General features: G+C 51.5%; 6 protein-coding genes across 6 annotated transcripts; 5 read left to right on the top strand and 1 right to left on the bottom strand.

Moving 5' to 3' along the window:
- The first annotated feature begins 14 nt into the window (after positions 1–14).
- Positions 15–1,301, top strand: BDZ99DRAFT_137234 (uncharacterized protein). The gene is made up of 3 exons (XM_033712658.1): positions 15–134; positions 188–474; positions 526–1,301. The coding sequence occupies exons 2-3, from the start codon at positions 227–229 to the stop codon at positions 1,106–1,108; spliced, it is 831 nt and encodes a 276-aa protein (XP_033583452.1). The 5' UTR covers positions 15–134; positions 188–226; the 3' UTR covers positions 1,109–1,301.
- Positions 1,200–2,192, bottom strand: BDZ99DRAFT_458353 (uncharacterized protein). The gene is made up of 3 exons (XM_033718895.1): positions 2,004–2,192; positions 1,938–1,951; positions 1,200–1,861 (listed from the first exon to the last, which is right to left on the bottom strand). Exons 1-3 carry the CDS (start codon positions 2,010–2,012, stop codon positions 1,495–1,497), a joined length of 390 nt encoding a protein of 129 aa, XP_033583451.1. The 5' UTR covers positions 2,013–2,192; the 3' UTR covers positions 1,200–1,494.
- A 1,980-nt stretch (positions 2,193–4,172) lies between these two features.
- BDZ99DRAFT_407339 (uncharacterized protein) lies at positions 4,173–4,469 on the top strand (the record flags this gene model as incomplete). The annotated part of the gene is made up of 1 exon (XM_033716476.1): positions 4,173–4,469. One exon carries the CDS (start codon positions 4,173–4,175, stop codon positions 4,401–4,403), a length of 231 nt encoding a protein of 76 aa, XP_033583450.1. The 3' UTR covers positions 4,404–4,469.
- A 1,837-nt stretch (positions 4,470–6,306) lies between these two features.
- On the top strand, positions 6,307–7,615 carry BDZ99DRAFT_566310 (uncharacterized protein). The gene is made up of 3 exons (XM_033727571.1): positions 6,307–7,002; positions 7,065–7,121; positions 7,174–7,615. The coding sequence occupies exons 1-3, from the start codon at positions 6,332–6,334 to the stop codon at positions 7,421–7,423; spliced, it is 978 nt and encodes a 325-aa protein (XP_033583449.1). The 5' UTR covers positions 6,307–6,331; the 3' UTR covers positions 7,424–7,615.
- Positions 7,616–7,687: 72 nt separating this feature from the next.
- BDZ99DRAFT_458349 (S-adenosyl-L-methionine-dependent methyltransferase) lies at positions 7,688–8,847 on the top strand. The gene has a single exon (XM_033718894.1). It carries the CDS (start codon positions 7,804–7,806, stop codon positions 8,677–8,679), a length of 876 nt encoding a protein of 291 aa, XP_033583448.1. The 5' UTR covers positions 7,688–7,803; the 3' UTR covers positions 8,680–8,847.
- Positions 8,848–9,330: 483 nt separating this feature from the next.
- On the top strand, positions 9,331–11,300 carry BDZ99DRAFT_566308 (putative AP-1 adaptor complex subunit MU). Its single transcript, XM_033727570.1, has 6 exons — positions 9,331–9,466; positions 9,517–9,645; positions 9,733–9,962; positions 10,030–10,519; positions 10,575–10,946; positions 11,004–11,300. The coding sequence occupies exons 1-6, from the start codon at positions 9,428–9,430 to the stop codon at positions 11,082–11,084; spliced, it is 1,341 nt and encodes a 446-aa protein (XP_033583447.1). The 5' UTR covers positions 9,331–9,427; the 3' UTR covers positions 11,085–11,300.
- Positions 11,301–11,365: the final 65 nt, after the last annotated feature.

The following is an 11,365-nucleotide window of genomic DNA, read 5'->3' as shown; positions in this document are numbered from 1 at the left end:
CTCCACAGCAACCAGCTTCATCCCTCTCGTGTCTGGCCAGCGACATGCGATAGCAGCTCACTGCCCATAGTTCCGGACTACTAACATACTAACCCAGCTACAAGACCAGTAGGATTGACTAGATCTCGTTTCTCGTCAGTAAGTTCGTTTCCCCTTTCACTGTTCGACAGCTGCTGATGATTCGAAGCTCTCATCGACGCTATATTGGAATACAATTGAGTCAGCAATGACTTCATTTTCGCGTTCCGTGACACGATCCGTGGCTCCTGCAACGCCCTCGACTCCAGTAGGCCAGACAGTCGCGAAGCCTAAGCCGACCCCGGGCGCCTGGAGACACCCGCAATTCGACGAGATCACAAGACGGCAGCATGCAAGGACCTTTTCGGAGCAGAACGCGACGGCGGCTCTCGTCAACACGGTCTACCTTGTCAGCACATTCATAATACCGTCATTTGCTTCGGGATGGAGGATATTGTAAGCGCGCCTCCCATCTCATTGGGACCGAAATACTGACCGCAGACACAGCTCCCCGATCTTCCACCTCACGAGATCCATGTCCCCATACGACTTTTATGTCATGCTAGCCGTGCGGCTAGTGCTTCTCTACAGCATTGGTATCCAGTTCTGGCCGCTGTTCAAGCCAAAGGATGACCTTTCCGACATCCCTCTCACCCCCTCTCAACGCGCAGCCATGGGCCTAGATCCAAACATTCGGACTCCTCAGACGCCAGACTCATCATACGTCACACCGCCACGCTACTCGCGTTCTACACCGCGAAGCAGTATGAGCAACAACAGCGGGCGAAAGCTAAGCCAGTCTCCGCTTTCAGGAAGCCCAATATCCGGCAGCCCCGTTGGCCGATCGAATTCGCCATTCTCACCATCGAGTCCGTTGCTACATAAGGCTGTTGGCGGTGGAGCTCAGAGACGGCTGTTTGGGACCGGTCAGTCGCCCCTGTCGACCAGTTATTTCGGAGAATCTAGCGCATCCAACACGCCAGGCACGCCCACACCAGCACCAGCGCCTTCAAAAGCATCTGTAGGACTTAACAACAAGTGGTTATACGACAAGGGAAGGGGCAGTCCGGGCAGGAGTCTCTTCGCTTGATGGGCGGGTTTCATGAGTTTGGAGCCAGACGGCATGTAGGTAAAGGCGCGGCGCATACGGAGAATCGTTGCAAGGGTTACGCGTTCAATACCCAACTTCAGTTCATGCGAGCATGGCTTCTCTAAGGGAAGATACAGGTGTAAATTCTCCCGGCGTGGCACGCGAAATACAAATGAAACAGCTTCAACCATTTATCCTTAGCATTACCTTTGAATTGGGAAACATGGAGTTGAGATTTGACAGAAGTGCACATTTGTGACCCGCGACTTGTATAAACGCCGAACCCCCGATTGAATGAACTCTTATCTTTGCGTGTACGCCCAGCTCATAATATACAGGTTTCCCAGGACCGCAGCATGCCTCTACTCATCCCATATCAACCGCCCCTAACTAAGCCTATCGCCCTTCTTACTCCTCCACGGATCCGAACTCTCATACTTGCTCTTTTCCCACACCCGCTGCTCCGCCGTCTCGGGCTCATGCCTCGTCGGCGCCGGGTCATGGCTCGCCTCTTTGCTCGGATTTCCCGCGTCATCATTGCTCTGCGACCAGTCGGTATTCGGTCGTGATCCGCCGCTCGCGACGCTCTGTTTCGTGGCCGAGGAGGGTGGGATGTAGTGCGCTTCCATTTGACGCTGTTGCTCTTTGCGCAAACGCTCGGCTTCAGCTTTCTGTGCTTTGTCCTTGTTGATGGACTTTTTGGCGAAAAAGTAGGCGCCGCCTCCTGCGACGATGAGGGTGCCCCAGCCGTAGCTGTGGTGTGTTAGTTGGGAAGCTCGTGGGAGGGGACTGAGAGCTTGGAGGTGGAGGGAGGGGCGGGTGGACGGACTATACTGATTTCACCTGGTGTATGGTCAGAGGAGCTGTAATGTGTGGTGAAATGGGTGGAGCTTACTGTATTCATGGTTGATTACGTGGTGGAAGGGTTGTGGGAGGAGAATTGGAGTTGGGAGGAGTTTGACATCAGGTCATGATGAACAGAAGTTCAACATGCTGGTTGTAGGGCTGAAAGGGCGCTATTCTAGTGGCGTTTTCATTCCCGAGACTTCTCCACGTCGTGCCCCCTGGCCCTTACGAAGTTACCTACACTCTAACGTAGGTGATGGGGTTATTACGGTGGTCTAAGCTTTTACATGCATTCGGAATCAGTGCACCTGCCAGGCTTTTTTCTTGATGTTTGGAACCGTAATAACAGCTACTTTGACATCCTAGAAACGCCAGTGGGTATCAAACTGCTACAAATAACATGCTGTGGTCTCACAAGCGCCTCTCAATAAACAAGCAGGAAGTTACCTTTATCGAGTCACCTATCCTTCTCTCATTCTCGAATAAAAAAGTATGCAGACCCCAATCTATTGATTCCGCTCATACCCAGCTAGGTATGCCGCCAATATGCATCGAGTTCCAATCAACTGACGACACAGTTGGACATGCTACTAAAGTTCGGCTTGGGTCCGAATTAACTCTTCCACCTTTCAAATTCCTTAAAATCCGTCCGTCCGAAGTACCATCTCATCTTCCCGCTACCATAAAAGATGACGTATCTTTTCGTATCCTCGGTATCAAGCGAGACTGCCTTAGTGTTGACGCATTGTAATCTTAGCGCTACCACTCAATGGGATTTGGATCCAGCCAAAACGATTCTTCTTAACGTACCTTGATGCCAGAACCACTGTTCTTTCTTAGCGATTCTCCGAGGGAGTCATAGTGGCCCGCTGTTGTCGGAGAAGTCGACGACAAGACCGCAATACAGAATCAAGGATTATCGACAAAATCTCAGAGAGTAAGTTTATCGCTTGAAAAATGTACTCCTATAATCGTTGATCACTGACTTACGTCGCCTGTAATCAGAAACTCGGTAACACCAATAATAATGACTCCATGGTTGTTGCGGCGCAAATCACTATTTGTACTCCAGTTCATCATGGCCAGCATTACCAGCGCATAGTCCACGTTTGTGTATGCCCGGCCTGGTCATGATACTAACTTCCGGAGCTGCAGATAGGCTATAGCTGATGCGAGAGACTTGCCCTAGTGCTAGTAGAATGTCGGGAAAGAATCGCCATGGAAGGCACTTGGAACAACCAATGGTAGATCTCCCAACGAGACAGGCACAATCATGTCTACCCTAACATTGGAGAGAATAGAATCCCGCATTCGCTCTGCAGCGGTCGTCGACAGATAGCACGATGTAATCCGGCGTACACCACAAGCCAGTGTCGTCTTGGTGCTTTAGAATTGCGTGCTTCGTTGGAAAGATCTCAACCCAAACAGAATAATTAAATAGAAGACATACTACATAGCTCTTGAACATATAGAATAAGAAATGAGCCTGTCTCAATGAACCCGTCGTCTTTTTTGCTGTATGTATGTACCTGGAGCTCTTGATACTGCTTGGGAAAGGGGAAGAGGACTGCGGAGCATCCAGCCAATGAGAGCGCGGGTATTGATGCTGACGGCCCCCTGTCAGATGTCGCGATGGCGTAACGGCCAAAGCCGGATCAGATAGCTGGAAACGTGCTTGCCTGCCTGGCTGCAGCCAATGTGCGTCCAGAATTCTCGGAGATTCGCGCGCTGGGGCTCGCGACTCAGCCTTGTTGGGTATCTGTCGACAATGCTCGCACGACTGTGGCCTGATTCCAGACTTCACCGTGGACTCATGCCTATACCCCACAAACACTCTTGCCTACAGCTACAAAGGCCTCTCTCCTCCTCTCCACGCTCGCCTTTCTCGCCATAACATCGACATTCTGCCAGACGCAAAACCGCATTTTCAAGCAGCATTCGGACCCTCCTTGAGACCCGCTTCCCTGCAGCCCTGCCTGCAGCCCTTGAACGCGCCAGAACAGCCCCAGAAAGCCACAGCACTGTCGGCCGCGCATTTCAGGTTCGTAGGATGCACTCTCTAAACCCTTATTACCAACCCTGCTACAAGTATAGCCATACGCGCAGTCTGCAATACTGATTACTATTACTACAGTCAACATACACCCTCACTACCTCCACCGTTCGCGAGACTCTATACAGCATCACAGCACCCGAGCTCGGGCAAATAACTGCAAGAATGGCCATCGCAACACACATTGTCCCTCACATCCGCCGCTATTCGCAACAAGCCCCGCGAGACCCCCACTTCAGGCTGAAAGCGTCCCTTATGAGCTGCTACCTCGTCGGAGCATTCACACTGCCGTTCGTGCCGCCACTTTTAGAAACTCGGAGGACAAGGAGAGATGGGTCATATCTCACAAGGTACGGACAGATCCTGTCTCATGGATGTTTACCAGCGCGTTACTGACTAGTGTTGTTCGACCAGACCCCGCATTGAGTTCAGCCCCTCGCCGAAATGCTAGAGTTAGCCCCACTACTCCTCTTGGACTCGAGATCCCCCGTTGCATGCGCCCATCGCACACGCTTCAGCAGCATACACCTGCGAGCTTTTCCTTTGTTATCGCATAATTTTGCGCAATCGCTGCGCTGGCATCTCCCTCGGCGCATACGGGATAAGCGTTATTTGTTCGTGCATTGTCCGATTCGGCGTACGGTTGGATTGGTATAACCATGGCTGTTATGTTTTGGTTCTGGGGGAAGTCTGCATATGGATGCAGTCGGGACAAGGAGCATTCATGGCAGCATTATTGAGCATAGGTTGCTCCGTCCGGGTAGTGATAGGGCAGAAGAGCTGTCGGACCATAGAGAACCATAGGAATGCATCGGTATATACACGGACTGCGTCGCACGCTAGGCAAGTACTCTGCCCGTGTGTACACCTGTTTACCACTGCAGGAAGTGCTTCAACAAGTTCTCACATAGCCCAAGGCGAAGAGCATCTATCTTCTTTAAATTCCTGAAAATACATTGAAGCAACCCAAGCAGTGGCAGACAGGTGTGCACACGAGACAGCTTGTTCTAGGATCAGTGTGCCACCTTTTCCATGCTCCGCGTGCGTCGTTCTTGTGGTTTGGCGTTAAGTTGAAAGTTGATTGTAATGGAGGTGAAACGCTTCGAGGACGTCCCCACAGCTGACTCTATGAGTGTTGCATCATTCAGAGAGGCTGACGAGTTCAGACCCGAAATCGCTCCAATCGATGAGACCTTTTTCAGAACTTCGCACTGCCTCGTCATAGAAATTCGTACACTCGTTTACCGCTGCATGAGTAGCTTCATAGTATTTCAACATTCCACATGGGAAAGAGACTCGGTGTTTTGGACCACTAGTAAATTCGTGAGACTACCCCAGACAGCGTCATCAGGGCGTACGCAGGTTGGAATATTCTATCCACTGCACTCGGTTTCTATAGACAGTGGCAGGAAAATGTGCGGATATCTATGGCAAGGCACTGTATGACTCCAACACTAGGTACCCTAGACGCTTCACTGTTTTCCCTTGCCTACCTTCGTATGACGCGGCTTCACTGACATGCCTGGCATTCCTTTCTCATCATCAAGCCAATGGATGTCTTACCCACGAGACTGGACAAGGACGCGACAAGTGACAGGCAACCAGCCTAAAGATATACGAGAGGCGCAGCTGTAGTCGAAGGAAGGATGGGACTTGTAAGCCGCAAACTTGCGGAGCCCTGCATAAGCATTTCAAGGCTTCCAGTGACTTGATTGGATATTTTCCATCCTTTCCCGTGAATGGGCCGTCGGGTCGGGTGTGGCATGTGGGCATTCGGAGGTGGCAGCTGGGCTTGCAGTGCGCGCCTTCAAAGCCTCTTGAAGGATGATCGTGATGGAGGCCTTGGCTGAACTGAGTTAGAGGTTGTGAGTGATCTCACATCCGCCTCAAGATGGTGTCATGGAGGTAAGGAATTCGTGTTTGAGAGGAGCTATCCTCCGAGATCGACGCGGGTCCCCGATGGCTTCGCTACAAGAAGGTAGGCTCTTCAACATCTCCACACCTCTCTCTCGATGCCACTGCGATCCAGGGTGTAGGGACCCTTGGACGTCTTGTATACGCGTTCCGCAAGGGCCTGACTGACAGCACAAGCTCTCGCATGCCGTCTTTAATGTTCCCGACTGGAGCCAAGCGCAATGATGAACGCAGCCTGCGAGCATGCGGTGCGTGCTCCTCCGGGGCAACCCCATTTCCCGAAATCAAGCCCGAGCATCTCAGATGCCAAGCGCCGGCACATCCGCGCCCTCCTAAGCCCCTCCCGGCCGCTGTAGGGCTGACGATCCTTCTGAGTTGTCTTTTGAGCCAATCTGCGCCCTGCCTGCGCCATGGCTTCTGCTGTGCCCCGCGCCGTTCACGCCTCGACGCGTCAGCGCCCTGTCGGTCAAAACTCTAGCAACAGTAGACCCTTCACTCAGCCTCACGGGACCCCTCCGGGCTTGTGGCTGCTGATGACGATGCCGGGGTGGCAGGCCCAACTGTGTGTGGGGCCGCGCAAGAGGTATTTAGAATGCAGCGTTTCCTACATACTTCCTTCTCATCAGATTGAAAGCTCTGTCTATCGCTATCCAATCCTATCTCTACTCTCCATATACCAAACCATCAACATCCTCATCATGAAGTTCCAAACCACCGCTGCTGCCGTCGCAACCTTTGCTACCTCCGCCCTCGCTGCCACCATTACCGCATCCCCCGAAACTTCATTCACATCTGATGCTCCCTGGCCTACCAAGAGCGGCGATGGATGGGGCCCAGGTCACTTGAGTAACGGTCCCAACGGCCCGTGGGGATCAAATTCAGACTGGCAAAGCTGGACTACCAAATACGGTCCCTGGAATTCGGATTGGAGCACAAAGAGTGGACCATGGAACGACTTTAAGTCGGGTGACTGGCCATTCGGCGGAGCCTCGAACACCGCCTGGGGGCCATGGGCAAGCAGCGGCGCATGGCAATCAGGCCCATGGACTCAGTGGTGGGGTAAAAGCGACTGTCCTGACAGGTGAGATATTAGCTACTAGCCCTTAGGTTGAATGAAAGAGCCATTGCTAACAGCTTTTTCAGCACATGGTCTGGTTGGACTCAAGGGCCCTGGGGTACAGCTGCTCCGTGGACAACTTGGCTAGTACTCCCTGATATTCGATGAAAAAGCCATAGCTAACATCTTTTTTAGGTCTGGCTGCACTGAAAAGACAACGGCGACCAACGTCGTGACAAGCATTATCTCGGGATCACCGGTTGTTAATACCCAGTACGGGATTCAAGTAGCTGCTGCGACAGCCACCGCAGCGGCGAAAACGGGAAGTGGAACTGCGACGGCTGCAGCGGCGACGTCGACAAGTACAGGTGCGGGAGCAATGAGGACGGCGGGCGTCGGGGCTGCGGTTGGTGCTGCGATGTTGGGCTTTGCTGTTGCATTGTAGACGGTCCGATGGGTCTCTGTCTTCCAAAGCGAGCATCTTCTACCGTGAAAATGCGAGAATGTAAGAATGCATAACGGCGCAATGATGTTATATTGGTGGATTTCTTATCTTAAATATATGTTTATATGACTACTTAAAAACATCCCAAAATTTCGCAATGATCAACAACTCCACCACGCCTTTCAGGGTACCTAACTCCGTCCGAATCTCCGTTGTTATCTCCACGTGCTACGGCGACCGCGCTCGTAACTATGTAGGTAAGCCATAGCCGCTCACCTGCGCGTATATTCATCTATTCAAATTCAAGCAAATTTGACATAGAGCACATAGCTCTCTTCTAGCTCTAATCTAACATCAACCACGTCCAAACCCAAACCAAAATGACATCCACATCCACCCTCCCTCCTCCAAAAGACACCTTCACAACCGGCTACAACAAAGCGTCCCTCGACCGCTACGCCTTCCGCAACGTCCAAACATGCTGCACCTACCTCCTCCCCTACCTGTCCGCCCTGCCCCCAAACTTCACCTTCCTGGACCTAGGCTGCGGGCCCGGCTCCATAACCGCTGACCTCGCGTCCCGCTTCCCAGATGCCCATTTCACAGGCGTTGACCCCGCGCAACTCTTCATCGACAAAGCCGTTGCGCTGGCTGCAGAGCGGGGCGTTAGTTCGAACACGTCATTCATCAAAGGAGCCGTGGAGAGCTTGAAGGAAGTCCTCGGGGACAAGTGGGGCACGTTCGACGTGGTGCATTGCCATCAGGTGCTGAACCACATTAAAGAGGCAGTGGCGGCGATGCAGACGATGAAGGGGGCTGCGAGGGCGGATGGAGGGCTGGTTGCGGCAAGGGAGGCGACGACGACGAATGGGGATGTGTTCTATCCGCTTCTTCCGGGGATAGCTGCGTGGCAGAAGCTTACGGGTGAGATTATTGGCGCGCAGAAGAGCGGGCCGGTGTCGGGGCTTGGGCCTAGGTTGTTGGAGGTTGCGTTGGGGGCTGGGTGGAGGAGGGAGCAGATTAAGGCGGGGGCGAGTTCGTGGTGTTATAGTGAGCCGCCGGAGAAGAAGATGTGGGTTGAGAGTATGGTGGGGATGTTGCAGAATAAGGAGTCGGATTGGTATAAGAAGGCAGTGGGGACGGGAGTCAAGGAGGAGGAACTGGAGGAGATGGTGGAGGCTTGGAAGGAGTGGGAAGGGAGGGATGAGAGTTGGTGTGTTTTTGTTAGTGCGGAGGTTGTTTGTCGGAATGGTTGAGTGTGTATGGAAAATTAGAATCGAGGAACGGTGAGCTCGTACTATCTGCTGCCGTTTGGTGTGCTTCAATGTATGTACCGTACAGCACCAAACCATAAATTTAGGCACTCCTTGCAACTGCTTGGGGTACCTCAATAGGCTATTGGAATAATAATTACTATGTGCAGGCACACTCAGTGGAGATTAGACTACCTTTTGACGAAGCTGTGACCTACTATCTGGGTTATATGACCTAGCACTGTAGAACTCGTCTTGAAAGCTCCACTCAGTTTGAAAGTTTTGAACGTTACAGCGATTAAGAACGGTATATCCACTGTGTTTTTGCTGGCAGAGGCTGAACAGTTGGCAAGCCTTGAAAGTTATAACGATTGAGAACAGTATAAATAGTGAACGTCACCAGCAAATTTTGATATAATTTCGGAAATCAATAGAATAGGGCATCCTATCTACTTGAATCGTAGAATAGCCTTCCAGGTGCTTTATCAAGGGGTTTCATATTACCTGGATTCTTTGGAAAGTGTTTGAAGCCATGAGGAGTTCATGTCACTGCATAAGAGCATAAAAGTTCGCTAGTCTTATCTAGCTAGCGCGTTTGTGCTGGGATCCGATTAAGCCCACCTCTCCCAAAGCACACCATCATCAACGCGATGTCTGCTGTGTTCTAAACTCTTCTCCCTTGCGAACGCAGACAATGTCCCGGTAGCCGCACCTTCGTCTCTGATCAAGCTCAGACTTCCACACCCTCACCATGGCCTCCGCAATCTTCTTTCTCGACCTCAAGGGCAAGGTAAGATGCGCCAGACCCCTCAGTCAAAGACGACCTCTGATGGCCTACAGACCCTTTTGGCGCGGAATTATAGGGGAGACATCCCCATGTCCGCAGTCGAGAAGTTCCCCATCCTTCTCAGCGACGCGGAAGAAGAGAGCTCCGCCGTTCCACCATGTTTCTCCAGCGAAGGCATCAACGTACGAAATTCCCACTCCTTGGTCCTAGGGCGCGGTGGTCGCTGCCAGGCTAAATCTGTACATAATTCATTGCTAACAGGCCAAAAGTACCTCTACATCCGACACAATAACCTCTACCTTCTCGCCCTGACGAAACGCAACACGAACGCTGCCGAGATCCTCTTATTCCTCCACAAGATAGTTGAAGTATTCACTGAGTACTTTAAGGAGCTGGAAGAAGAGAGCATACGCGACAACTTCGTCGTGATCTACGAGTTACTGGATGAGATGATGGATTTCGGATACCCACAAACCACCGAGAGCAAGATATTGCAGGAGTATGAGCCCTTGGCCTTCGGTCTAATGTTACGAGATTGCAGTAATCTAACTGCGTTGTGTCTGCAGATATATCACACAAGAGTCTCACAAACTGGAAATTCAAGCACGACCTCCAATCGCCGTCACAAACGCCGTCAGCTGGCGTAGCGAAGGCATTCGATACCGCAAGAACGAAGTATTCCTCGACGTCATCGAATCGCTCAACCTCCTTGTGTCCGCAAATGGCAACGTACTTCGCTCTGAGATCCTGGGCGCAATCAAGATGAAATGCTACCTTTCGGGAATGCCTGAACTACGGCTCGGCCTAAACGACAAAGTCATGTTCGAGACAACAGGACGAGCGACACGAGGCAAGGCGGTGGAGATGGAGGATGTCAAGTTCCACCAATGTGTGCGGTTATCACGATTCGAAAACGATAGGACTATCAGCTTCATTCCTCCAGACGGAGAGTTTGAGTTGATGAGCTACCGATTGAACACTCAGGTTAAGCCACTTATTTGGGTAGAATGCATTGTCGAAAGCCATTCAGGCAGCAGAATCGAGTATATGCTCAAGGTAAGGTTCTCCTGGTATTAGCATTGTTCACATGACGCTAATCATTTGCTTGAAGGCAAAAGCTCAATTCAAGCGACGGAGCACGGCGAACAATGTGCAGATATCTATTCCGGTTCCAGATGACGCAGACACTCCTAGATTCAGGACCAACATCGGCACAGTGCACTATGCACCAGAGACGTCGTCGATAGTCTGGAAGATCAAGCAGTTCGGAGGTGGTAAAGAATTCCTCATGCGGGCGGAGCTCGGTTTGCCATCGGTACGAGGCGACGATGAGAAAGGAGGTGGTATGATGGGTGGCTTCGGTGGTAGTATGGGAGGCGTGGCTGGCGGGAAGGGCAAGCGGCCTATCAGCGTCAAGTTTGAGATTCCATACTTCACAACTAGCGGGATTCAAGTGCGATACCTCAAAATCATTGAACCCAAGGTAAAAGATTCATTCCTTGTCATCCTTTTACTTCTAGGCTAATAAACCTCTCCTCAGCTCCAATATCCTTCCCTTCCATGGGTTCGGTACATCACACAATCCGGAGACATAGCGGTCCGCCTTCCGGACGTGCAGTAAACACTCTTCAGAAGGGAGCAAGCTATTCCATGTTCATATAAAGAATCATTGGTCGGTACTACGTCTGGCTCCGTTGACTTGCAGATTGCATTGCAGGCGTCGAGGGTTTAATAGCGTTAGGTTGCTTTGGACGATCCGTAAATGGAAATGAATTATTGTCCACCACATCTTACTCGAAAACATCGCTCATCTAACCGATATGTTTCGACAGATTCGATCTGCTCGCAACGCTTCATTGGTAAGTTTGACATGCTCCAATCTGGTCCGAAAAATGCAAGTCG

The sequence above is a fragment of the Mytilinidion resinicola genome (assembly GCF_010093595.1).
Source record: "Mytilinidion resinicola strain CBS 304.34 unplaced genomic scaffold BDZ99scaffold_2, whole genome shotgun sequence".
Lineage (NCBI taxonomy): Eukaryota > Fungi > Ascomycota > Dothideomycetes > Mytilinidiales > Mytilinidiaceae > Mytilinidion > Mytilinidion resinicola.
Note: the sequence above shows the minus strand (reverse complement) of the source record. Positions and strands in the feature narration are given on the sequence as shown.